Source organism: Rattus norvegicus, chromosome 10, assembly GCF_036323735.1.
Source record: "Rattus norvegicus strain BN/NHsdMcwi chromosome 10, GRCr8, whole genome shotgun sequence".
NCBI lineage: Eukaryota > Metazoa > Chordata > Mammalia > Rodentia > Muridae > Rattus > Rattus norvegicus.
The window spans coordinates 105,530,895-105,558,259 of NC_086028.1; the positions used below are offsets into that span (position 1 = coordinate 105,530,895).

At 48.4% G+C, this 27,365-nt stretch overlaps 1 protein-coding gene across 2 annotated transcripts in view; it reads left to right on the top strand.

Moving 5' to 3' along the window:
- Positions 1–27,365, top strand: part of Rptor (regulatory associated protein of MTOR, complex 1) — a 298,474-nt gene that overhangs the window by 153,952 nt on the left and 117,157 nt on the right. For both annotated transcript variants that reach the window (NM_001134499.2, XM_039085689.2), the window contains one exon: positions 18,707–18,766. In NM_001134499.2, the coding sequence (NP_001127971.2) occupies positions 18,707–18,766 (60 nt within the window). The remainder of the gene's footprint in view (positions 1–18,706; positions 18,767–27,365) is intronic.

The following is a 27,365-nucleotide window of genomic DNA, read 5'->3' on the forward strand; positions in this document are numbered from 1 at the left end:
GAGGATCTCCCTTTGTCTTGTGTTCTCCATCCACATGGAGTAGTTGGAACGCAATAATGAAAAGGCAGAGTTGAATGCTGAGAGAGACATACCCTGTGGTAACTTTCTCATTCCATGCCTGAAACTCTAGTTTAAAATTTAATTGATAAAAATTACCCAGAAAGAAAAGGTTGGTATTAAAGAGGAACTGTTTCCTGTTTGACTGGTTTTGTTTGGCTTGTTGTCATTAATGTTGAGGCAGGGCATTGCTATACCTCAGTCCAGCCTGGAACGTGCAGTCGTGCCGTAGCCTCCCCCATGCTGGGGTTGCAGCAGTGTGCCATCCTGTCATGCAACCTGAAGTGATAATGCTGAATCCAGGGAAAGCACACGAGCAGCAAGGTGCAGCTCAGGCCTTTGGTGAGAACATGGAGATTGAGAGAGAAAAGAGGAAGGGTGCAGCTAACAACAAAATCCCAGAGACGAAGTCCTGAGCATGGACACCCCATGCTGTCTCCACAACATGTCCAGGGTTTGCAGCACAAGGGAACCCGTCTCCTGGGTCTCATTTTCTCTGAGGCTCCGCTCTGTCTGACAGTGTAGCATTCTCACTTGTCAGTCATCTCCTTGTCCCACCGTTTCTTAAATTTAATCAAATGAAAAAATTAAGGCTTGGATAATAGACAGAACTAGGATTCACTGAGCGTCAGCTGTGCAGTTGCACGGCCAACGTGCTCAGTATTACAACAAGCCTATGAAGGTTGCACTAACACTAGCTCTCACTTTCAGGATGAGGACATTTGGGCTGCTCCCATAGGAACTAGTAGGGTAAGATTCAGGCACTAGTGTCCAGAACTAGAGCTGACATTGTGACCTCCAGCTGTGCTGCCTCTGTGGGTACTGGTGACACCCTCCCTGGTGCCTTTGGTGGTGTGTTTACCTGCTGCCATTGTGGTGATGCTTTGGAAGGAGCCAAGATCCTTGCTTGCTTAATCCATACCTTCATGGAGGGCATGGGGCCTTTGTAACATGTTGAGGCAGAGATTTTGGCAAACACCATGGTCAGTGGAGAAAGCCTCCACCTGCAGGTGAAGAAGCAGGCTGCTGTAGTATACCACAGTCCTAAAAGTCCTGGCCAACCAGCAGGATGAAATGGAGAGAAGCAGTAAAGAGATGTTAAGACCTAGGGTGCAGCACAACCCCCCTGCCTCACTGCTTCAGAATGGACATGTCACCTAAGTGCCTACAAGTCTAGAGCCAGCTCATTTCTGTCACTAGCAGCACTTTTCCTTCTCAGAATCCATAGACGTGCCGGAGAGGGTGCTCATAGCCTTTCCCTTCAGAGTACCATCGGTGTAGCTGCACTAGTGGGTCATGGGACGATACCAGGAACAGCTATAAAGTCACCACAGTTTAATTTATGTGCTGGCCATAACCGCTCTAAAGTCTTGATACCTTTCATTGGAAAGCCTAAATTGTGTGGTCTCTTTAGCTAGAAGGAGCCCATGCCAAAGCCAAAGCTGAATAAAGGAAATAAAGAGAAGAAAGAATGTAAGGGGCGAGGAGATGGGCCCAACTGGTTGTGTAAATTTGTTAATTAGGGGCTAGTTTTTCAAAGATTTCAAGTCATTATGACTTTAGCTAGATGGCTTGCAGTACAGCCCCCTATAAGCACCAAAAGGGGAATGTGGGACCTCCTTACCTATGAGGAGCCCTGTGCCAGAAGCCTGTGGATGCTCTCATGCCCACCTGGAGACAGGAGAGAACCTGAACAAGCTCGTCTCTTACAGAGACCAAGCTGCAGTTGACTTTACAAAGGACCCTGGGGCCCAGCATCTTTGCTGGTGAGTTTTATCGCTGTTTAAGAAAAAGTGTCAGTCCTCATGCAGACAGGTTAGAAAATAGGTGGAGGATGTTCCCTACTGCACACCAAGAAGGCAAAATCCGTTGAAAACTTAGCCAGGGACAGTGTGGGACCATGTGTAGATTATTACCATAGTGTAAGGAAATTAACCTCAAGGAAGCAGAGAAAGGATAAGGTGTGGGTTACACAAGTGGTTCATCTCAGGAAAGCAAGACATGGCAGAATGAAGGAGAAAACCATATGACTGACTTCATAGCTGGACACAGCTGTACCACCCCCAGGAGACTTCTTCATCAGACTAGGAAGAGAAGTGAGCACCGTCACTGGCTTTGGACTTGGTTATGCAGGCTAAACATTGTCTCTGAACCCCAAAACAGGAAAGGGGCACCATGACTCCCTCCCTATTCAGGGCCATATGAAAGGACAGACACTGCAGGAATGCTGAAAGAAAGGAGAAAACAGTAGACACTCATGTTGCCAGACAGGAAGCCAGAGTTAGATATGTGGGTGTGTGGGGAAGACAGGGAGCCCCTGAAACTGACAGCCCACTACAGCGGAACCCTAGAACCCAGATAATTACATCCAAACCAGTTGAAAGCAGAAATACATTCAGTCTAAACACCACCTTGTATCCATTAACATTCAGAAGTATTTGGGAATAAATATAATAAAAGGCGTGAGAGAGCTGAATGCACGCAGCCGAATCATCACAGAGATTAGAGATGAGACAGAAAATGGCACTGTAAAGACAGAAAGACCCAGCTCTGTGTGTGTGCCTTTGTGTGAATCAGGTTAGCGTGTAGCTTAGGCTGGCTTCAAGTTACCAGCAGTACCCCTGCCTCAGCCTTCCAAGTGCTGAGATTGCAAATATGTTCTTACCATATCCAGCCAAGATTCAGTAATTTTAAATGTTAGTTTTCTCCAACTTCATCTATAGACTTGGTGCTGTCCCAGTCAACGTCTTGGCTTTAAAACGTACATAGAAGCACAGAGGACATAGCGAGGACAATTTAGGAGACTCAGTGTAGAGCCACCGTCGCACAGTAGTGATACCATGTGCACACTGCACATTGTTGGTCTTGGACAAAGATGCCTAAGTGGTTTCATGGGGAAGGACTGTTTTTCAAGAAATGATGGTAGAAGCTGTGTGTGGAGAAGAAATTCAAAGACAGAAGGAACTTTGCACTACCTTACAGAACAATTAACATTGCTCTTACTCTGTGAGCGAGAGAGAACTAGAAAGTTAGGTGAAATGGGGTTTGGTGATCTTTTAAACATGAGACCAGCAGCACCACCCTTTACTGTAAGTCATTGGTAACAGCTGCTGCTGACAGACGTGGAGATGAAGTTGGGTTTACATCATGTTAGAAACTCAGGAAAGCTAGCCTGTGACCAGAGATCGCAAAGGTGAAGTAGCCCCAGTGTTGCTGTGGTCACGCACACACTCACTCTCACATATGCTCATGGACTCCTGCTCACACATCCACACTCAAATGCTCTCAGACACGTGAACGTACTCACTCTCATATATGCACATGCACCCACTCACATGCTCTTGCACTCACATGCTTACGCTCTCACATTCACACACACACGCTCACACATACACAAACACAAATGTACACATGCACAAGATTGTCTCCGGGTGGAATGAGGGGCAATGGAGTGTCCTCTGTGGGGACAGTGAGGACTGCAGAAGCATAGCAGTCCCTGCTGCAAACTTAAGTCTCAAACTGGTTTATTTTATCGTATGCAAATTGTACCTCATTAAAGTTGATTTAAGTGTTTTTAAATGCAGAATGTTGAGTGAAAAAATAAGAAACAGTACTAGATTGATAGTGTAGTACTTTTTATTAATTAAACACAAATATTACACAGTAGCAGTCATGCAAATGTATGCATATATATCTGAGTGAAGACACAGGACACATGTCGCAGACATCACGGGGGCTCTGATTTGAGACTTTTTTAAGTGTCCAGAACTGGGAGTCAGTACAGGTGTGCTGGCAGGGTCTGGGGTATCACTGAGCTAGGTACACTCAGGAGAGGACATGGCATAGACTAGACCCACATATGTGAAACAATAGGCAGGAAAATGCCAGCATTTTTAAACCCCAGCGTCTTTCAAGTCTACTCAGAGCTGTCACGAGGCCCAGTATGGGGCACAATAGTGGAAGCCAACAGTAGTAGCCACCAGGCTGCTGCTTATGTAGTGACTGACTGCACTGACCCAGTTTTAGGCACCTCGGTCCTTTGCTGCTGTTTTCTCACAGAGATGCGAGTGAGTGGATGTTTCTGTCTACAGAACAGTTGTCTTTTGATTTCTGGCTTCTGATTTGAAGCTTATCTGTGGTAATTTTCTTTTGGCTCACACTCCTCTCCTGTGTTAATATAAAATGGAACACATTATTGGGGCTGCTCTCGTGGGCAGTTTAGTGCATCTGGAGACCCGTCAGTGCTGACTGCCCCAGCACCTGGGGTTGCGTATGAGTGTGGCTGAGGGCAGCATGAGGCCAGAACACGATCTCTCCGTGAGCGTGTACAAAAGAGAATTGAGGTTGCGTGCAGCTCAGCTCACAGTAGGGTTCTCACTGTACTGTGATAGTGATAGGATTCCCAGAGAGCAGCTCCTTCCCTACCTCCCCGTCCTCCTGTCTGGCATCAGACAATGGCATGAGAGCAACTTATTGACTGTGTTAGGATACCAACCATCATCACCTTGTTTCAAATTAGTTCTGGTCCTCGTTGGAAATCGTGCCTGCAAAGCATCTAAATGGCCCCATGTTTATGGAACAGTTGCTCCTGGGCTGTTTTCTTGCCGGTGTGCATCTGATATGCCTCTGCTTGTCTGACTTACGCATGTAGTGTGCCTAGGCCAACACCTGTTTATCAGCGATACTGCCACTTTCCTCTAAGGCTGGTTGATGTTTGCAGCTGTGTATTCCATCATGGACACTCGTGTCAGCGAATGGTAAGTGGTACTTTTCTGGTGGTGGCTGCAGAAGCTTCTTCATTTCCTTTCACATACACTGCATTGAGGTGCCTTTCAGATGGCATCTTTGGCACGCCAGGACTGTGCTGTCACATAGGACCTGTGCAGATGGTGGCACAGCACTGCACCATTGATTTCATGTGTTCTGAATGTATCCTGCAGACAATTATCCTGACTTCTTGCTAGTCAGACTACTGACGCCTCCATTCAGGACACAGAGCAGGCGTGTCACAGAGCGGCTTCAAAGGCCGCTTCCATGCATGCACCATGTGGCTAGTGCCACAGGCGGCAGTAGCTCTTGCTCTTGTTAGCCGTTGTGTCCGCTGTCAGTGATGTCACCGTGTTGCAAGGAGCCTCCAGAGTGTGCAGATGATAAGAATTGATGAGTCCAAGTGGCTATCTGTCTGCTGGGATTGGGGACCTAATGGAGAGGGACATCTTCTCTGTTGGCCTCCTGTGGGGGGGGGGGTGTCCTGGGTAGATGCTCCAATCCTAGCCATAGGCCTGAAGTCAGCTTAGGGGATGGAGACCACTTAGTGCAGCAGGACCTTTGAGTGTCAGAGGGCAGAGATGGTTCCCAGGACACAAGAAACAGGAGTACAGTCCCTGAACGTGACTAAATTATATCATACATATGCACCCTGTATGTTCACCCGCTGTCCTTACATACAAGGGAGTCTGATTTATCAATAGTAGAAATGTATTGCTGTCAGTCTGGAGGCAGGAAGCCCAAGGTCCAGACACCAGCAGATGTGCTGTGTGGTCAAGGGTGTGTAGTCAAAGCCAGAGATGTAGTCTAGAGAGGGTGAGCAGTGTCCTTACTCACATGGTGGTGGGGAGCAGGACGAGGTAAGGGAAAGCCCTAGCTGGATTACTGAGGTCCCCTTAGACAGAGCTGTTCTAAATGCCCATTCTTAGTGCCTCCTACCAGATCTCAGCATCTATAGAACAATGCAGGGGAACGTGCATATTCAGACCATGATACCCATGCAGGAAATTAAACCCTAAGTGGGAAAGCATGGAGGGCGGACCACGGTGCAGCACGAGCTCTGCCAGTGAATGAGCACCAGCACGTAGGAGATGAAGAGGCCAGATACTGTACATTAGCTTCCTCAACATTGAGAAACTGTAGCAACTACAAACCACTCTTTAAGAAGCCATCCTGCTGTGCTATTGGCTCAAAGCAGCTGAGCTATGGGGCCTCTGTTCACCTCAGGCCCAAAGATTCATTGCTGGGAGAGTTGAAGAGGCAGGAACCATCTTAGCCCCTGCTTCACACACAGTGGGCACCACACACGTTCAGAGCAGGAAAGCACTCCATTAGGAGCCCGTTACCCTCATCCATATGCACTCTCTCTCGAAGAAAGTAAGTTGGGAAATGAGAAAAAAAAATAGGGCAAATCATTGAGGCCTAAATTAAAAGATGTCTCTGGCATAAGGTAGCAGTGATGGGTGTGTGGTGCAGACCACACATTGTGCCTGCCTTGTGAGGAGTCGCTTTCACACGAGGGCAAAAGCACCTAGGGCTACAGGGCCCTAAGGAGCCTGCCAAGGGTGGGTTCCTAGATCCTAAGCCCTGGGCCAGAGTTGGTACCTGATCGTTTTTATGTATGTGCCCATATATGTCTGTGTGTCTGTATGTCCATAATATGTATGTGTGTCTGCATATGTCTCTGTATGTATTGAACCCCGAGCTTCATGCATGTTAGAAGTGCACTCTACAACTAAGCTATCACCGTCTCCTGCTCCTGAGTGTTAAATAAACATAAACCCTTGCTTTCAGTCCTGTCCTCCCCAGATCTCAGAGACCAGTGGCCTGGAGTCCCCCAGATGGAGCTTTTGATACTGTTTGGCTCTGGAGCCACCCTTCCTGTCCTGGCCCTTTCATGGCCACCTGGTTCTCCTCCTGTGGTGGACATGCAGTTCCCACCTGGGTCCTCTCAGCATCGCTTTCTCTGCCTGTCTGTCATTCTCCTGCTTCATTGCTCCGGGGCCAGAGTGTCTGCCAAAGACTCAGCGTCTTTGATGCACCTGAAGTGCCCTCTACCTGTGTCTTCACCGTCACTGGCAAGGAGTGTTAGGGTTCCTTATATCCCACATTAAAGGCTTTTGTTTTGTTTAATCTCTATGTATGATTCTTGTTTTAAACATCTGTTATCTTATGACTTAAAACAGCTGGATATGAATAGTTAGCCAATGCATCCTCCAATTAGACAGTGGCAAAGCTGAGATTTGAACCCAGGACTCTCTGGACATGCAAGCATTGGTCATTATCACCACTCTGCCTTAATAATTTCATCTTTATGCTCGATAGCGTGCCATTCCTAGTGAGCAGAGCCCTTTGGCATGGTGTGATTAGGCAGAGATCTGTCACTGTCTCTCCTATCAGAGACTGGCGTTGAGCTGTATGGCTGTTGGTGATGGGGCTGTGCTGACAGAGTCTGGGCCCTGTTCATGCTGTTGCAGCTTCACCATAGGAGGCACTTCAGGGGAGAGGTGCTGCAGTCAGAGCTGACCAGCCTGCACATCCGCAGGCTTTACTGTGTGTCTAGTATGGAGCAGTATATTCTGTTTGTGCATGGAGCGGCAGTCCTTTAAAACTCCTCTTCCTTTTATGGGTCACTTTCTCTCTTGCTTTCTCACTTCCATGCTGATTGTTAGCCTGGACGCTTGTTGGAGAGCATTTCCCGTTAGTTTGATTTATGCCTATGCCTCCCTCCAAGGCAAGCCACTGGGGCCTCTGTACACTGAGGACTGATCAGACCAGAGTTGAAACTGAACACTCAGTGCTGTGGCTTCTGCCGGCTGGGTTCTGCTGTGGTACTTGTGCCTTTAGTACTCCATTGTGCAGCAAGGCTCTCCTCAGGCCATTGCTTCTGCTCCAAGTCCCCTCAGGCTGCTCTTGGTGGCCACGGTCTTCCTCTGCATGGTGCTGTCTTGCTGTATATTCTTCCTTGCTTGTCCACCTCTCCCATGAAGGGACCACTGATTGGTGGTCTATTAGAAAGAGGCCATGTCTGGAGAGATGGGTCAGCGTTAAGAGCACTGACTGCTCTTCCAAAGGTCCTGAGTTCAATTCCCAGCAACCACATGGTGGCTCACAACCATCTGTAATGGGGATCCGATGCCCTCTTCTGGTGTGGCTGAAGACAGCTACAGTGCACTTATATGTAATAAATAAATACATCTTTTAAAAAAGAAAGAAAGAAAAAGAAAGAGCCCATGTTAGTATGACTCTCTGAGGAAGCAGAGGCTCTGAGAGTCTGAGTGCTCTCTGGCCCATTCTTCCCCTTGGGTGTGACAGTTTCTCTGTACCCTGTAAGGATGGTGCTCTCTTCTCAGAGGTTGAGGCAGTGCAACCGCCTGGGAAGTACTGTGGAATAGGGGCTGTGAGTCTGTGTCAGCCTGTATATATTAATAGTGTAATACACTGTAACTTACAAGGTACTTCCCACAGGGCTTCACATGCACCTTTGCTAATAACCAGGACCACTCAGCGCAGCCATAACTCGGGGTGCATGAGTGTGTGATTGACTGGGGACCACATGCTTACATGCCCATTGTTGCAGCCTGACTTATAGCTGAGTTCACTACAGTCCTTGACACATGCTCATGCCAAAAATACATATTTACCCAGGACTCCATCAACTCCTTACGTGTTCATTCAGGGTCCCTTGCTCCCTCCCACAGGCTTATTCCTCATCACCTGTTTTCTTGGCCTCTGCTTTGGTTTAAGCCCCTTGTTTACTTCTCAGATTCCTTAAGGCTGCTGTGGATCACAGAGAAGGTGCTCTCTTCCTGCTCAGCATGGCTCTTTCTACCTGCAGTGTGCACCTGAGTGCCAGCAGCAACCATGGGGTTGTGAGAAAGAAGACAGCAGCACAGATGGCTTCACTCTGCAGCTGCAGCAGGCCACAGGCGCACGCACCGCACGCACGCACGCTTTCATGTGGGCTCCAGAGGAGCTTCCTATCCTTTACTTACTGCACAGTGTTCTGATAGCGAGTGATGGGGAAGAAAACCTGAAAGGAATGAACTCAGTCTCTGCTATTGTTTCATGGCGTCTGTCTTTCCTGCCCACGCACTGCATCACTCACCTAAGCAGAACCCATGCAGGTTTGAGTTGTGTTTCCAGGCTGAGACAGCTGCTCTTTATTACCACCTGGTTTATTTTCCAGTTTAATATTCTACCTTAACATTCCACCCAGGGTTTCTGTGGGACAAAGCCCCCGTGCTTCTTCTCAGAGCCCAGCACACCTCCTTGTTCTGGACACTGACGTGTTTCCAAAACGAGACTAGCATGACAGAGAGTGGGGCTCTTGACCTCTGCTGTTCTGAACCTGGGCAATGAGACTGCCCCGTATGTATCACACATGCCAGTGTGTTATTTTCAACACACCCCGGCTCTACCTTCAAAGAGAATCTGTCCCATTGCAGGCTATGATAAGCAGACTCTGGGCCATGTATGATCTGAGAGTTTTGTATAAATCACTGTGAGAAAGGTCTGTCCTTCCCTACCAGTGAGCTGCTTACCTGCTTCCAGAAGCCTCGGGCACTTAGTGGAGGAATGCACCTGATGCTGAAGCCACAGACCAGGAGCACAGCAGAGGAAACATTAGCAGCTTCCCCTCCTGCTGGAGGTGGACCAGACCAGATGTGTACCATACACGCTACACAGCAGGATCTATATTTAAGTTTAATTGGAACCTCGTCCAACCTTGCTTGCTTCCAGAACATCAGGAATTAGCTGCTCTTCACAGCACTTCCTCACTTCCCATCCTGGGACTGTTGTTTGGCCAGTATTTCTGCTGCTGCTGAAAAGAGCACACAGCCTATGAAGAGCCCAGACCTATGTCCACTGCCTGCCTATCTCCACTGCCTGCCTATGTCCACTGCCTGCCTGTGTCCACTGCCTACCTATGTCCACTGCCTACCTGTGTCCACTGCCTGCCTGTGTCCACTGCCTGTCTGTGTCCACTGCCTGCCTGAGTCCACTGCCTGCCTATCTCCACTGCCTGCCTGTGTCCACTGCCTACCTATGTCCACTGCCTGCCTATGTCCACTGCCTGCCTATGTCCACTGCCTGCCTGTGTCCACTGCCTGCCTATATCCACTGCCTGCCTATGTCCACTGCCTGCCTATGTCCACTGCCTGCCTATGTCCACTGCCTACCTATGTCCACTGCCTGCCTATGTCCACTGCCTGCCTATGTCCACTGCCTGCCTATGTCCACTGCCTGCCTATATCCACTGCCTGTCTGTGTCCACTGCCTGCCTATATCCACTGCCTGCCTGTGTCCACTGCCTGCCTATGTCCACTGCCTGCCTGTATCCACTGCCTGCCTGTATCCACTGCCTGCCTGTGTCCACTGCCTGCCTATATCCACTGCCTGCCTGTGTCCACTGCCTACCTATGTCCACTGCCTGCTTATGTTCACTGCCTGCCTATATCCACTGCCTGTCTGTGTCCACTGCCTGCCTATGTCCACTGCCTGCCTATATCCACTGGCCACAGCTCCCACTTGCTGTAGGACGCTTGCTCTTTGATAAAACTTTTCCTTGCCTCTGGCTGGACTTCCCTACAGATCCTAAACCTAGACATGATTATCATCATGTCTGTCTGCTTCTTTCTGTTAGAGCAGTGTGCTTACAACCGTGAAGCAGCCAGAATGTCTGGTACCTACCAACTATATGCTTGGCAAATGGTCCATTCAAAAGACGTTAGTGTTCAGATGTGTTCTGGAATGGGCAGGAGAGGAATGTGTATTAAGTCAGAGGGGGGTTCTTACCCGGGCCTCTCACTTGGCCATTTGCCGGGTTCTTTAGAGCCTCTGAACATCAGTGTTCTCCGCTAAAGTAACAATGACTAAGGTCAGCTGCCAGCTACAGAGGGCAGGCAGGCAGGCAGGCAGGCAGTGTCTGTGCTCCCGGCCTAAAGGCACCTCAGAGCAGTGGTGGAGGACACTAGGACGTGCCTTCTGTAGAAGACTTAGGCATAGACACCTTACAAATGGAAGACGTAGGAGGGGTGCCTTCAAGATAGAAGACTGGGGAGCAGGCTGAGAACTAACATCTTTGGTTGCTCTGAGCTGGAGGAGGAGCTGGCAGGTAGGAACATGGATGTTGCCTTCTTGTTTTAATTCATTTCTTTTTTTTTTTAAGATTTATTTATTATATATGAGTACACAGTTGCTGCCTTCAGACACACCAGATGAGGGCATAAGATCTCATTACAGATGGCTGTAAACCACCATGTGGTTGCTGGGATTTGAACTCAGGACCTCTGGAAGAGCAGTCAGTGCTCTTTTTTTTTTTTTTTTTTTTTTTGTTGTTGTTGTTGTTCTTTTTTTCGGAGCTGGGGACCGAACCCAGGGCCTTGCGCTTCCTAGGCAAGCGCTCTACCACTGAGCTAAATCCCCAACCCCCAGTCAGTGCTCTTAACCACTGAGCCATCTCTCCAGCACCCCGTTTTAGTTCATTTCTAACTGAGAAATGTTCTCATTAATTACCTTTTATTGGCAAGTAGGACACTGCTTTGTCTTTGACCATCCATCTTGGATATTCCTACCTTTGCCTCTGCTCTGACACAGATCATTTTCTGCAGGTTTAAGTCTTACTGGACTTTTTCAAAAAGGGCCCTGCTTATAGGTGCCTGTGTTTGCATGCTCTAGCAGGGCCTCAGCACACCCTACTTGTTCTACCTTTAGCAGGGCCTCAGCACACCCAACTTGTTCTACACTTTTTGATCCTCCTGTGTCAAAATCCCATCTTCTGGGATCACAGCCTGTATTACTCTGTCTAGCTTGATGATTCTGAGTTTGTGGCTCTCTCTCCCTCTCTCCCTCTCTCCCTCTCTCCCTCTCTCTTCTCTCCCTCTCTCCCTCTCTCCCTCTCTCCCTCTGTCCCTCTCTCCCTCTCTCCCTCTCTCCCTCTGTCCTTCTCTTCTTCTCCCCTTCTCTTCTTCTCTCCCTCTCTTCTCTCCTCAAACCCCCTTCCTTCTGGGAACTCAGAACAGCTGAGAAAAACACTTGGCGTTTTCTGGGAGATTCGTGTGAAGTCTATCCCAAGATGAAAACGTGAGATTAATTATGAGTGTATGAGGACTGGGAAAATCTACCTGACTGTCCCAGCGAAGGAGAGAGAGCATCTTTCTGTATCTCCTACCCTGATCTTGCAAGTGCTGGCCCTTGCTCTGTGTTGGGGAGGGAGTGTATGGTCCCCAACCTACTTGCAATTCCTCCCAGCCAGTTTCTTTTCTCACTGTACTTTGGCTGAAAATCAGGCCTTGGCTCTGGACCACTAGTCGTGCAGCAGTTTCAGAGTGATGTCATCTCAGTCCCTGTATGAGGGAGCCCCTCATGCTGTGTTCTTTCAGCAGACCCATGGCCAGTCTCACTCTGGACCAGGCTTCTCTTATCTCTTAGTGGCAAGTGGTGGGAATGTGGGCTGCTTAATGTCCTTCTGTGTGGTTTGTCCATGTGACCTCCAACCTCCTGCTTAGAAGAACTTTGTTTGAGGCATCTTACCTAGAAGAACTTTGTTTGAGGCATCTTACCACAGAAGAGCAGCTCAGATGGCAAAAGGAAAGTGATAGAATGATCTTAGCAAATTGTTCTAAATACTTGGTTCTTTAGGATTTAAAAGAATCATCTTTTCTAAAAACAAAACAAGTTTTAGGGTCCATCTAAAACTTCTACCATAAAGCCACCCTCCCTTCTAGACAGAGGTAGATGATGGGACACTTGTCTCTATAAATACCAAGTGCATTATGGGACCTGAACCCTACTGCTGTATCCTATCAAGAAGTATTACCCTAACTGAGCCGGTGTGCGGGGCAGCGTTCCACAGACTTCTGGACCCCGTGACTCTGGCTTTCCTGCAGTCGTAGGGTGCTATTCCTAGTCTGTGTCCGTGCACAGTGCACACATGCTCCGTGTGACGTGTTTACTAGGTGTAAGTCAGACACAGGTGTGAGGTGCCTGAAACTGATACACCTTGCGTTGCCCTGTCGGTCCTGTCATGTGGGAGTGTGCCAAGAGACAAGATGTGTTCTCCCTGTGTGTTCAAAGTTTCCTCCCCAGAAGAAGGTGTTTTTGGAGGAAGGAGGATTGGTTTCTTCCAAGTCAGTAGCTATTGATAGCACCAGAGGAAGAGTGGCGGGGGGCGGGGTGCACGTTTGACAGCTTGCACCCTTCAGATGTATACAACAGTCCTGAAAGATTTTCTTCCCATCAGCTGCCTGTATCGACTGTCTTTTCTTTTTACTGGAGGACAGATTCCAGCCACTACAAACAGTACTTAGAGAAAGCCTATGATGGACAGTATGGTGTCTCAGAAGTTGCCTCCCTGCTGCTTGTTCCTTCCCAGCCTCTGTCCTGGGCTCTGGCCCAGCCAGAACAGAGAGGTCCATGCAAGGCCACATTAAATGGCCTTCTGTCATCTGTGCCTTCTAGCTCACTTGATTGGCAGCAGAGAGCACCTGAGATAGCAAGTTCCTTCCCTTCATGTGTCCACTCCTGGCTGTAAGCCTAGACACTACTAATGGGAAGCCTTTCTATACCGTCAAAAGTGGCACCTAAAGTTTGAGTAAGCATCTGGGAAAAATAAGAACAGCTTAAAGAGCTTTCGTGGTGGTTTCTTGGTGACAAGGTATTACTCTGTACCCCAAATTGGCCTAGAACTCACTGTGTAACCTAGGCTGGTATTGAGCTGTCAGCCTAGCCTCCTGAGAGCTTGGGTTATAAGAGTAATCCACTCTATCCAGCTGGTTGGCAATGTTTGTTTATTTACTGTGTGCCAGTGTTTTGCCTACAAATATGTCTAGTGTACCACTTGTATGCCTACTGTCCTTGGTTCTTGCAAGTCCTGGGACTTGCAGTTACAGATGGTTGTGACCTCACACGTGAGTGCTATGAGTTAAACCCAAGGCCCCTGGAAGAGGAGCACGTTATCTTAGCCATCTCTCTAGCCAAGCTTTATTTTTGAGTCTGTAATTAGGCGCTCGGTATGAGGGTCCAGAGACACAGCTCTGGTCTGCCACCTTCAGCAGCCTTCCCTGTGACTGTTAGGGACTCAGGCCAATCTGAGATTTGTGACTTTGGTGCTGAGAAGAATTTCAAGACCAGCTGGAGCAATGATATAGAACTGGAAGTTACCCCTACTAAAGACATTTTAATGTCACAGAGCTTCAGTCTGGGTGTTTGGAGAAAGACCATACCTAAGAGTAATGGCTCTGAGCTCCTCTGAGAAAGTAGACACACCCATGTTCAGCAGGACTTTTCAAGGGAAGTACAAATGACTGACGGTCTTAGCACTGGCCACACATACCAGTTATGACTCTGGGGTTGCTGAGGAACCTTTTCTTTTCTCTATTATTTGATAAGTATGGCTGCTCTGATAATGCCTTGGATGGAATTATAATGACAGGGTGAAGTCCAGAGCCTCCGGGGCTGCAAAGGTGCTGGGCTCCTGTCCTCATAAGTTGGGTTTCTAGTGAGCAAAGGTCGGGTCTGCAGCTGGTAAGGGACCGGCCTCAGCAACTGTCAAAGGTGCTGGAACTCTTGCTACTCTGCTGGTGAGTAGCTTCAACTGGACCTATATCGAGGGCCTCCTTCCCCTGTTCATGCTCCCCGCCCCCCCAGATTTCCCTGCCTTTCCATTTTGCCCAGTTTTATGACCGATTTTCTGTGAGTGGAACAGAAGAAAAGGTTTTATAGGCAGAGGAGAGCTACAGAGAGCAGAAACTTAAAAAAAAAAAAAAAAAAGAATACAAGTTCCTTGTGAGGCAGAAAATAGAAAAGGGATTGGTTAGCCTCAGGTCACCTCTGGTGTAAGGATTAAAGCAGGCTGGAACCTGATTGTTGGTGACAGACTGCAGCTGCAGCTGTGGGAAGTAATGTTTCCTCCTGCTGGTTCCTAGAAGGCCGAGTAAACAGCCCAGGTTCTGGCTGCTGAGCAAGGCTCCATTTTTAATGCTTAGCTTGGTTTGTGTAGCTACTTGGTTCAAAGCAGTGGCTCCTAGTAGAACTGCCACAAAGGGAGTCCTCCCTTTGGTTTGCATTTGTTTTTCTTTTAAAGACAACACATCTCACAGATTCCTGGTCAAAGCATTTTCTGCATCCCTTTCTTCTTCTTCTTTTTTTTTTTTTTTTTTTTTTTGGTTCTTTTTTTCGGAGCTGGGGACCGAACCCAGGGCCTTGCGCTTCCTAGGTAAGCGCTCTACCACTGAGCTAAATCCCCAGCCCCTCTGCATCCCTTTCAATGACCCAGGTTTCACCTTTACCCTCTGACTCCAGAGTCATCCACAGCTGTGCTCCCTGTGCTCCTCAATGGCCAACCTTCTAAAGCTGCATATGCCTGAGACTACTTCTGCCTTCACATTTACGTGGCAGTTTGACTGGGTATAAAATGCTGGTTCTCAGTTACTTTTCTTCAGTAAGTTAAACATCCTCTTCCACGGTCCTCCTGCTTCCTGCTTGATCTGCTCATTTCTTTGAGAATGATATCTCTGAAAGCTTCCTGTTTGTGGTTGATTTTGACTTTGCATGATTTTGTTGTTGTTGAAATTGGCCTTGCTATGCTGCCCAGGCTGGCTTTGAAACTCTTGGCTCACAGTCTCCCTGCCTCAGTCTTCCAGATGGCAGGCAGGAGCTTTAGTCACTCTGTAGAACAGATGTGCCTCTTATTTCATGCTGAGAAATAAGCCCTTACACGAGACACAGGGTGACAACCAGCACACAAAGAACAGGGAGTAGCTCTCCACCATTTGGTTATTTTGTTTTACCTGATATTTTCCATAGGTTTTCACTCTGTAACCCATATAGGTCACAAGCTTGAAATGAACCTTCCGTCTTGGCCTCCCAAGGCTCTGGCCAGTTTTAATAGATTGAGTCTTTACACTTCATAGCTCTGACTGTCCTAGAATTTGATATGCAAACCGGGCAGGCCTGCACCTCACAGAGATCTGCCTGCCTCCGACTCCTAGGCCACTGTGCCCAGAACTGGGTGCTTTTGTCTCCTCAGTGTCCACTGGGTCCTTGGCCTTCATTGTCCAGAAGCACCCTCACCCCATGTAGAAGGAAAATGGTGTGACAGGTGAGGCCATTGTTCTTTCTGGAGTGGAGAATTGATGCCATTGGTGAAGGAACTTTGAGGGTTCAGTGCTGACTTAAGCATGCATCTTGTGACCCATAGCCTCGTTAAAGTTGTGCAATGTCCATGTTTTAATTCCATGTTTATTCGAACTGTTCCTTTTCACTGTTACAAAAATGCTAATCTTGAAGTCACTGGGCAAATTAGTTCTTTTGTAACATGTCTCTTACTTCCAGGGTCTGTTTTGGTGTCTCCTCTGGCTTTGACATTGGGCCACTCGTCCTGGAAGAGCCAGTGCGAAGCACTGCAGAGGCAGCTCGAGGGAGAAGGGTGGGTGGGTATGATGGGCGAGCTCAGAAGAAGCGTGGCAGTGGGACTTGACCTCATTGGCTTTGTTCCTTGCTCCAGAGTCACTCTTGATCCTGGAATAGGGTTCATGTGACTAAGGCAGCATCTCCCTGGAGTCCACTGGGAGCCCTGGGCCTTAAGGGACCTTGCTCTGCTTTCTTGGTGCAAGAAACACTGTACTCTCCAATTAATACTTTCAGCCTTATGTTGCCACAGGGATCCTCGGAGTCATATCCTGTCTGTAGTTCGTGAGTCAGCCAGTGTGAGAGGAAGGTTTGGCTCCCTCCAGTCTAAGGTTATTTCTTGCAATTTCCTGGCAGCCTTCATTGCTGATCTCTGATCCTTACCCCAGGGAGACTTCTGCTGCAGTCCCCATATGTTGTATGAATGTGCAGCCCAACAGGTTGTAGGCCTCCCAGTTTCTCTTCTGTTTGTTTTTTTCGAATTATCAAGTGGTCATTTTTAATATTTTGTCTGGAGTTTATTATTGCTATTGACAAATGAATTAGTTTATTACAAATGATTCTGCCATTACTGGACTCCAGACATCCCAGTCAATAAACCCGTTATGGATGAGAAGACAAAATAGTGAAAACTGTGGCTCACATTAAATTCAGACCCAAAACATGTCTCCTGTTGGTCATGGTGATCCAGCAGGAGAGCCTGATGTGGGAAAGACATGTGTCTGTGCTGACTCCGAGGATATGCCTGGGGGGGACTGAGCAGAGCTCTCAGGCCAGCAGAAGGATCCAGCTCAGAGCCCAGCCACCCATTTGACCACATTCACCATTCCAGCTCCTTAATCCTGCAAAGGGCTGTCCCCATGATCAAAGAAAAGTGACCCTCAGCCAGTACCACAGAGCACTGGCTGTGGCAGCTCATTCTGTACCTAATGTTCCCCCATTACCTGAGCTGAGCCTTCTTTCTTGAGACAGAGAACATGGCTGGGCAGTTGGGGCCACTTATCTATGTACATACTGTCTACACACTATCTTGGTGTTCCTATATCTTTTGTTTTCCTGACCCCTCTCCCTCTGCTGCCCCTGTCCTCCAAGCCTACCCACTCATAATGGTTTTTATTCTTTCCTCCTGGTTGTGTCCTGATGTTGTACCGAACACAGTGTCTATACAGACATACAGTTTAAGTGTCTGGTGAACCCACTGTAAGGTGCAGTCCTTGGAACTGGAAAACACACAAACTCTTGGGGCTGGGGATTTAGCTCAGTGGTAGAGCGCTTGCCTAGGAAGCGCAAGGCCCTGGGTTCGGTCCCCAGCTCCGAAAAAAAGACCAAAAAAAAAAAAAAAAACACACACACACACACACACACAAACTCCAGACTCTCTTAGCTTAGCCCCTGGCTGAGAGAGACAGGTTGAGAGAGCCACCGTGGGCTGGCTGAGAGCTGCCACTCACTGATGCCGGTGTCGTGAGCACGTGGGCCAGCATCAGTATCAGTTGTGAGCAGATCTCACAGAATGTGCTGGGCACTGGAAATGGAGCTGTCCCATGCCCTGTGTTCCTGCTGCAGCTTTTGAAGGAGGCTACTGCTCTTCATTTTAAACACAAACAGTTCAAGCATTTCAAGTTCCCACTGAAAACCCTGAGCTGCTTCTCCCTCAGTGCTGCCATTGATCCTGTTCTGCAGAGTGCCAGTGGCTTTAACAGGAGGAAAAAGATGGCTTCCTGCCTTCTGTCAGCACACACAAATTAGACGAAGCCCTGACATTTCTGTTCTGGCTTTTGATGTTGGATCTGTCCACAGATGAGAAGTCTTTCAGCTCTGGCTCTTTTGACTTGTGATGACTAAAACAGTATAATTGAATCTGTTTCTTTCTCTTCTTTTTTTTTTTTTTTTTTTTTTTTTTTTGGTTCTTTTTTTCGGAGCTGGGGACCAAACCCAGGGCCTTGCGCTTCCTAGGTAAGCGCTCTACCACTGAGCTAAATCCCCAGCCCCTTTCTTTCTCTTCTTGAAGTGGCATTTGTGTACCTTAAAGGCAGGGATCCACTCTTCGCCCTCACTTTTTTTAAAAATTATTTTATTTATCTACATTCCAGTCATTGCCTCCCCCCAGTCTCCTCTCCCACAGTTTCTCATCCCATAGGAACGGAGCCTGAGTGGGGAGCCCTGCTCACTACGGCAGTTCTTAGCCAGGGTGTTGCTTTGAATCTCAGCTCCGAGTTACTCTCCAGAGACTAGGCTCCGTTGACTTCTCATACCCCCTTCCTCCTCCTGCTGGCTCTGCGTGCTGCTCCACAGTCATACAGCCTTGGTGGGCAACATTGAGGAGTGCTTCTGAACCTAGTACTGCAGGACTAAGGATGCAGTGTACTTGTTTATGGCCCCTCTCCCCACTCTTAGTCTGTGTTTACTGCTGATGTTCTCGTGTTTGGTGCTCCCCTCATGCCTCTCATGTTTTCTCCTGTCTCTGCAGGTTTTGCATGCAGAAGTGTGTTAGTCTGGTGCCTGGAGTCACACTGGATTTGATAGAAAAGTAAGTAAGCTCTGAGCCCTGGTGCTTTCGTGGATCTGAGTCTCTTCCTCTTCCTGCTCGTGTCCTCAGAACCCTTCATGTGGCGTGGGCTTCTCCCTTTCATGTGGGTCTATCCTTTGTTCTCTGGTGGTTACACAAGTGCTTGCTGTTAGAGGAGTGGACATGGGGCAGTGTTAAAAGAGAAATGACAAGAAGCTCAGTTCCTTTGAATGTTTAAAACGCTGCAGACTGCGCTGGTGCAGAGCACAGCTGCCCGCTGGGCCCGTCTGAACCTCCATTAGTTTCAGTGTTTGTACCTTTTACCTCCAGCCATGTTACTCTGGGGCAAACCCATTCTAGAAGCAGAACCAGGAGGTGCTCAATGAAGAACCTCTATTCCCTCTTGCTTGAAGCCTGCTAAGTTCACCAAGAAGTCTGTCCTCTCCCGTTCTGATTTCTCTGCTTCTGAAATAGTCTGTAATGACTCTGAACTGGACCTGCATTTGATTCCACCCTGGCTTGTGTCAGAAGTATGGAAAACTCAGTGGTGAGGGGGGTGGGGGAGGCCCTATATCTCCCAAGTTCCTTGCTAGATAATTATTTTCCAAGTTGTGATACACATGGGCCCATGTGAAAATGCTCAAGGCCTGAATGTATCAAAGTAGGTGAGAAAAGCGAATGTACCCCATGGATCTCCCAAGAAAAGTGCCTTCCCTGTGTGTGAGGGACCAGCTCAAGGTCCTGTGCCATGAGCCGGGCTGCCAGGCTTCCTCTTGCTGTATGCCCACAGTGTGGCTTCAGAAAGAGCGCCTGTCTCCCACACCCAGTGTAAGTGAAAAGTACACAGTACAGTGCATTTCCCATTGTCACAAACTCTGAATATAAATGCATAAAGAAACATAAGACCCTAGTATTGAGGATGTGGATTGGGGCACAGTTGATGTCTGTAAAGCTCTGGATTTGATTCTCCAGCATTGCCCAATAAAAGAAGAAAAATAACTCTAGTTTCAGCTGTATAACAAGGAGGGGCTTGAAACAGGCAAAGGAACAACAGCATCAAAGGCGCTCGTGTGTGTGTGTGTGTGTGTGTGTGTGTGTGTGTGCCCACATGCACCCCCACACATGTGTACACGCATTACAGAAACTTGCTTTGTATTTATTACAAAAATGTAGCATGTAAAATGCATTAGTAGCTCAGTCTAAGAGTCATCGGAATGCAATGAAGACAGCATATACCGTTTGAGGCTAATGTTTCCTCTTGGATTTTGAATCCTTGTTTAAGCTTCCGGGTTCCATCATTCACAAACAGGGCGGATAGCATGGAAAATAGCGACTCGTCAGTGTGTGGTGGCAGGGCACATGGAAGGGCTTAGTCTTACCAATGCTTTAGAAGCCACATCCCGATCCATAGCAGGGTGGGGTACTGGTAGACAGTGGGGTGGGCAGGCCAGGCCTCAGAACTATTGGTGAGTCTTCATTCAAGAGCTAAGCAAGCTGTCCTCAGTAGTCAGACACACAGATGGCCAGTTGGCCTGGTCCAGCCACAGTAGAAAGAGGCAGGGGCTTCAGATGTCACTTTCTGTTACAATATGGCAAGCACTAGTGCTGTCGTTTAGTGTGTAAGAGTGTGACCTAGTGCTGTCATTTAATGTGTAAGAGCGTCACCTAGGAACACACCTGTGGATTTTCTTAATATCCTAAGTGGTGATAGACCCATGGGTGGGATGGTGACACAAGGGCACATGTCCCTTTCTATCTGATGTGTACTTGATGCTCACAAATGTTGTACACATGTCATCAGGGACCAAGATGATTACTGAACTGAGACCAGCAGTCAGTGCCACAGGCAAGGGCCAGGCAATGCTGATTCACATGGTCCCCAGAAAGTCCTGCCATCTGTGCCTGTCTCGTTTGGGAAGGGCTATAGAACACAGATTATGCAATCCTCAGAAAGTCTTCCTGGTGTGTCCCCACCCTTGGCCCAGGTCCTTTCTGGAGATACAGGGCTGAGTGGTGCTGGATCTCTTTCCAGGATGTGACCACCTAGATAACAGTGACCCTGTAACCTAGCCGCTTTATTTCTGGGGCCTCACCCTTCAAAAATGAGGCTGGGGTGATGGCTCAGTCCTTAACAAGACGTTCTTTCTTGCAGAAGACCCAGGTCTTATTCCCAGCACCCACAAGCTCAAAACTGCCTGTAACTCCAGTTCCATATGATCAGCTGCCCTATTTTGACCTCTGTAGACATCTGCTTTTGTGTGGTACACATTCAAACACTCAGAGGCACACCTATACATAAAATAAATCAGTTTTTAAAACAAAGAGAAGACTGAAACCTGCAGAATATTCAGATGATGTTACTTGAGTATCCCAAAATGCTATCAGCAAGAAAAGAGAAGACCTCACACATACCAGAGAGATAAATTTAAGACTTGGCAACACTGGCTGGAGGAAACACTAGAACTAAAGGTACAGGATTTTATAGGTTAATATAAGAGACAGAGAGAGGAGAACAAGAAAGAAAAGGGGACAAAAAAAGAGGAAGAAAAAGCCAAGATAGAACAGAACCACATGGCCAGGAGAACCCACAAGTAACAAGGGTCTCATTGCTGGGGAGTAAGTCAGTGCAGTGCTAGATCTGCCCAGTACACACACACACACACACACACACACACACACACACACACACACACACACACGCAGCTGCAGAAGCCAGTCTTCAAAAGTTGAACTCTGGAAAAGACAGAAAGACCTATGGGATGGGAGAGCAGGATGGTCAGGCCAGGACTGTGGTGAGTGACCGAGGGACCAGTAAGTAGGAGATGTTCTACCTGTGGCCCCATAGATAGATGACCAGACAAGAAGTAAAGCCCAGGGAAAATGAGAGCCTAGGATAGGAAGTGGTTGCTTCTGCTTCATGGGCAGGTACTTCTTCACTCATTATTAGAACCACCCTGTGAGGACAGGGCATCCTCTTGCCCTGGCAGAAAGACCAGCACTGCATCAAGCATCGCTTTCCTGATGGACCCTAGCCCTGCTGCTTGCCCTTCTCCCAACCCACCCTGTCCTCATACTACTGCTTTCCCAGCTGGCAGAACCAGCTCTTTGGTGCCTGGAGGTGAATTCACAGGGTCCGATTACCTCCTCCCTACCTCTTCCTCCTCCTCTCCTCTCCTCCTCTGTGACAAGTGGTGATATCGAGTTGGACCAATGCTAAAACACTAGGTGTGATTTTTAGTTTATTTCAGGTGTGCTTCTTGCATGCACGTATGTACACCACATGGGTGCCTAGTGCTAGTGCTGACAGATTCCAGAAATGGGGTCAGACCTGTTGGAACTGAAGTCACAGGCAGGTCCTCTGTAAGAGCAGCAAGTGCTCTTTAGCCCCTGACCACCTCTCCAGTGGCCAATTTGTTGTTGTTGTTGTTGTTTTGTTTTGTTTTGTTTTATTTTGTTTTGTTTTGTTTTAAAGTTAAAGGAAATTAATGTATTGTCATGAGGGTCGTCAGGCTTGAGAAGCCACATAGCAGAGAGGAGCTGTGCTGAGAGAGCATGGACATTTGTGGGCCTCCCCTTCCTCAGAGGTCACAGCCAGCAGCCTGAGAGGGTGAAGGGGTAGGCAGGGTTCAGACAGCGTATATGACGGAGTAACTTCTGGAATCAGCTTCAGTGAGACGGCTCGAGTTTACTTGGGTGAACAAGGGCTGTGTAGATGTTGGGGAATGGATAAGGATTTCCAAGGTTGGTGTACATTATTGGCTAGGGTGGAGGTGCTGGGAATACCTCATTTACATGAAGAGGGTCTTATTGGGAGAGAGGAAGTTGGGCTGTAATGTGGTTATAGGCTATGTGACTCTCCTCAGACGGTTTTGGGATTACTGGTGGAAAGGGCTGATTGGTCATAACACAGCACCTAATTATCATGGCAGGAAGGGCTGAATGGGACCTGTGTGCTAAATTATGCTGGATTCGCAGGAAGCTTTGTGCAGGGTCCTCCTCTAGGTAAGATCAGGCAGAGAAGAGAAGGCCTGCTGAGAAAGGGAGTCCTCCATTTTGTACCAGCTCGGGGCTATCTGCACAAGCAGGAGCTTCCAATAAACACTGAGGTCCAACCATGCAGTGTTGGATCCATGTTACCGGTGAATCCAGCTCCAGTTGTGAAGTTTGAAAGCAGAACTGAGAAGATGCAAGGAAAAAAGACTGTTGAGATTGACTTGACAAGACTCGAGAGGGAGTGCCTGTCTCCACTGAGCTTAGGTTTAAGGTTGACTTGGATCTGAGTCATGGAGAACAGTCCATTTCCGTTAAAACAGGCACAGATCAACATTTGCAGTTCAAACTCTTATCTCGCTGCTCTCCTTTGTGACTTGGCAAAGGTTAAATCCAGTGGGAATGGTCGACTCATACTTATTTTTTTATGTCAAGACAAATTCCAGAATTGAGATTTTCACCACTCTAAGAGGAAGCGTGATGCACAGCCCTGGAAGCCACCAGCCACAGCCACTGGATCACGTTCTGAGAGGATGTGATTCTCTCACCTTTGCCGTTTGCTTGAGGGATGCTGCCATTTAAAAGGAAGAGTTTTAGGATCTTTCCCAGTTGTATTTCAGTCCCATAAGAAGGTTTGGCTTTACAGTAGGAAGCGAAGCAGTGGACCCTCTGATGATTAGTCCTGTCTGACCTCACTTCATCTCTCTATTATTATCTGGGTGTCTCCTCAGAACATTCCCATTTTGGTTCCCATAAGTCCCACAGCTTGCAGCCCCCTGGGACTGTTCCTGGAGGAGTCTTTGCATTGCCTACCTGGTGTCTCAGTAGGCTGTATGTGGAGTGCAGTGGGGCATCCTGATTGGCGTGTGAACCTCTCTCAGTGCAGGCAGCCCTGCTGGAAGGATGGTGTCATGATGTAGCTCAAGAGCTCTTGTGCCACCGATGGCAGATGTGTGGGACAGTTGGCAAGACTGCTACACTTGGGGCAGTCTCTAGTGACGCAGCTATGGTTTTTTTTTTGTTTGTTTGTTTTGGTTTTTTTTTTTTTTTTTTTTTGGTTCTTTTTTTTGGAGCTGGGGACCGAACCCAGGGCCTTGCACTTCCTAGGTAAGCGCTCTACCACTGAGCTAAATCCCCAGCCCTGCAGCTATGTTTTGTGTTGTTGCTGTGCCTGCCATAGCCAGTGGGGTCTATGCAGTGCCTGTACTTTTGTGGCCGTGTACCTCTGCACCGCACACCGCACCCTCCCTGGTCCGCAGGGATCCACTGCACAGCCAGCGGAGTACTTGACGCCAAGCTCTGACCAAACTTTCCACCATAGCTTTCTTGGCTGCCCTCACCACTGCCAGGGAGGAGGCATCAAAGCAGAGCTGTGTGTAGCCTGGCACAGGCTGTGGAAGAGAACCAGGCTTTTGTTCTTGTTCTCATGTTCTAATTCATGTACAGACTTACATCCTGTATTAGGCCATTTTGGGTTCTGACATACTGTACTCCAGCACTTGTCTACACGGACAAAACCCTGGGCTCTTCACTACAACACATGCATACAATGGATTCAGTTTTTATCCCCTTTGCACCTCACAATGTGGGTTAATGTCAACCCTTGAAACTTTGGGGACACACTCAAGGCATATCCAAACCATAGACCCTCATGTCTGCAAGCTTTGGAGGATTAGAGGAAATGTAACACAGAGTGGGGGGACATCACAACCATGAGGCCCTCGGACACGTTGTGACTGGAACTGCTCTCCTCTGCTGAAGACGCAGGGCTCCAATGTCTCTGTGAGGTGGTTTGGTTGTTCTGGATCCCACGTGCAGTCGCCCTTGCTTCGAGGTGCATCTGTGCACAGCTGTGAAGGCAGAGCATTGGGACTGTTGGCTGAGGACACATCTCTCCAGTACCCCCATTGCATACTAGTCACCAGCATGCCACAGGGCAGCATTCCCTAGCCCAGAGCCAAGTTCCTTTATTTTAATCCTGAGGCTCCGCTGTGCTTGGAGTGTTCTCTAGACTGTCAGTCCACTTCCCTTGCCAAGGTACCAGGAAGGATGGTCTCTGCAGGTCAGGCCTCCACATTTCCTGTTTCTATGTTACGCCGTGCCAGCTGAGCCAAGCTAGACCCAGAGCTCCAGAACTCTAAATCGTTTTCTCTCTTTGAGAACCTCACTGTAGCGAGGTGGTCATAGAACAGTTGCTCTGCTGCATGGTCAGCGCTTAAACTGCTTCAGTCTGACACAGAGTGTCATCCTGCCTGAGTCTGTGCAGGATATTCCAAGGATACATGTTTACCCCAGCTGCCTTCCTGGCTATGCTCAAAATCCCAAGGAGCAAAAGCCCTGCCTCCCCATCCAGGCAGCATGAGTGTTCTCTTAAAAAATGTATAAAAGCTGATGGTTCGAGAACCATGGAATATATCAGAATATATAAATTTTTGAATAGTTGAGAGATTTTTAATAAAAACATTTGCACAATATTGACAAAGCTGTCAGGGGAGTCGCTGGCTGGGTGACATGCGTGGTCACATGGCCCTGCTCACAGAGGTGGCACTGCGAGCTCTCCAGATCTCGTTTGTGTCACACTTGACAGGGGATCCGTCCTCATTTTTGCTCCGGGGCTGCATGAGTTCCTGGGTGGCTTTGGTTTGGGCTCTACCCATGCAGTGTGGTCATCACATGTAGAGCATGAGAGCCTTCCCATGTGTCCCTGACCGTGCTGACCTTGGATCCAGACTAGTTGGTGGACTACACTGTCTCAGCACCGTTATCAGCGCAAACGGCAGTGAGCGGCTCCCTCAGTCCTTTCTGAGTCCATTTGCTGTGTGGCTGCTCCTTAGCCTGAACAGAACCCTGAGCTCTGCACGGTAGTGAGAGGCTGTGAAGGGAGGGAAGCCCTGAGCACCAGCACCTCGGAGGCCTGGTGAGCCCTGGGGTAAGTGAACGGGGAAACCTAGCAGCACATAAATAAGCACAGCATTAGCTGGGCTTTAGTTAGATCTGCTATTGATTTCTCTGGCTTTTTAAGGATTCTGAAAATTCATTTGCATACATCTCTCCATGTGGCACAGCGTCCCTTCTGCTAGGAACACCTATGTCACAGTAGCAGGGCCAGTTCTGTTCTACCCGGCCAGTATGCCGTTTACTCTGCCCAGGTGGGCTGAGAGCAGTAGGCCTCTCCTGCATTGTTTCCTTATCCTAGAGGGGAATGGACATCACCCCACCGGGGCACTCCTCCCTGGAGCCCACTGTAGGCAGCTGAGTAAGGTTTGCACGTGTGTCCTCTGCTCATGTGCCCTGCCTGCCACTCAGACTTTCTGAGCAACCATCCATGTGCCCAGGCCTCCGGGGCCTGAATGATTCCAGATGAGAGCCTTGGCTGTCATGGTGGCATCTCACTGAGCCTTGAACTGTGGCCCCTAGGATTGTAACAGCAACTGTTCATAGGAGCCCCTGGAGGCTCCACAAGCCCCTTCTGTGCTCTTAGAAAACTAGCCTTTTTTCTCTTTTGGTGTTTGGGATGGAAGCCAGGACCTCATGTATACAAGCAAGAGTGATGGCAATGGCCACTCTTGGCGTGGCCGTGGCCACCTGGTTCTCTCATCACCTTCATGACATTGGGTGTGACAACACCTTTTCTGCTTTCAGTCAGAAATCTACCCTAAGTTGTGTTGTCTCTGTCTTTGCCATCACTGGAGAAAGCATTGAGCTCCACACTGCAGACCTGCCAGGTGGAGGTGGTGGAGACCGGGCTCAGATCCCAGAGGTTGCCTTATTGCTATGCTCCAGATCTCATTCCTCGGGATAGCAGAGTGGCTGCACTGTAGCCTTAGCAGTTGCGTGCAGACACCACAAGGCGCATGTGGGTGTTCCGCCCACTCTAGTGGCCTTAAAGCTAAGGCCTGTTTTCTGTTAAGCTGCTGTGTGGGGAAGAAACGAAGAATTGACCCTGCGTGAGCCCCTCCACTGCTTCTAATTATCTGCTCACCTATTGCCTGATGAATAAGCCGTTGCTGCCGCAGTACATATTTATATTCTACGTCCTCTGAGAGAATGGCAACAAGACCCATGCCTGCAAATTAAGGGACATTTTTCAGCCCTGAAACAAAGTAATGAAACGCTTAAACAGTGCTAGAAATATTAGGGTTCTCAGAAAGCCCCAGGGATGTTACGGAGGCCGAACCTGATCTGCGTGGCTCTTAGTTAGTATTCCGATCACTAGAGGCACAGAGTGTACAGAAATTATTCATGATTAACATCGATTGTGTAAACACGTCCTAAAGAGCTAGCGGCTGTGTCTGGAGCAGCCAGCTGCCATCGTTGCTCCTCCTCCTGCTGCTGCTGCTGCTGCTTCTTCAGAGGCTACAGGGCCACTTAGCTTTTAGATGCCCACTGCCCTGAGGTGGGCTTGGGTCTGGGTTTGAAACTGCATGGTTTTTATAGCCTTTAAAGGTACATTTGCAGAGTACCTGCTATGTGCCCGACCCTTTAGGATTTTTTTGGTGTCTCCTTCCTAAAGGGACCTTCGAGGGTGAGTTTTGTCATCTACTCTTAAAGAACCAGAAAACGAAGATGCAGAGGGGCGAGTCATCTGAGTGGTCGCTAGAGCAGGCTACGCTGTAGCGCGCACTGAGCT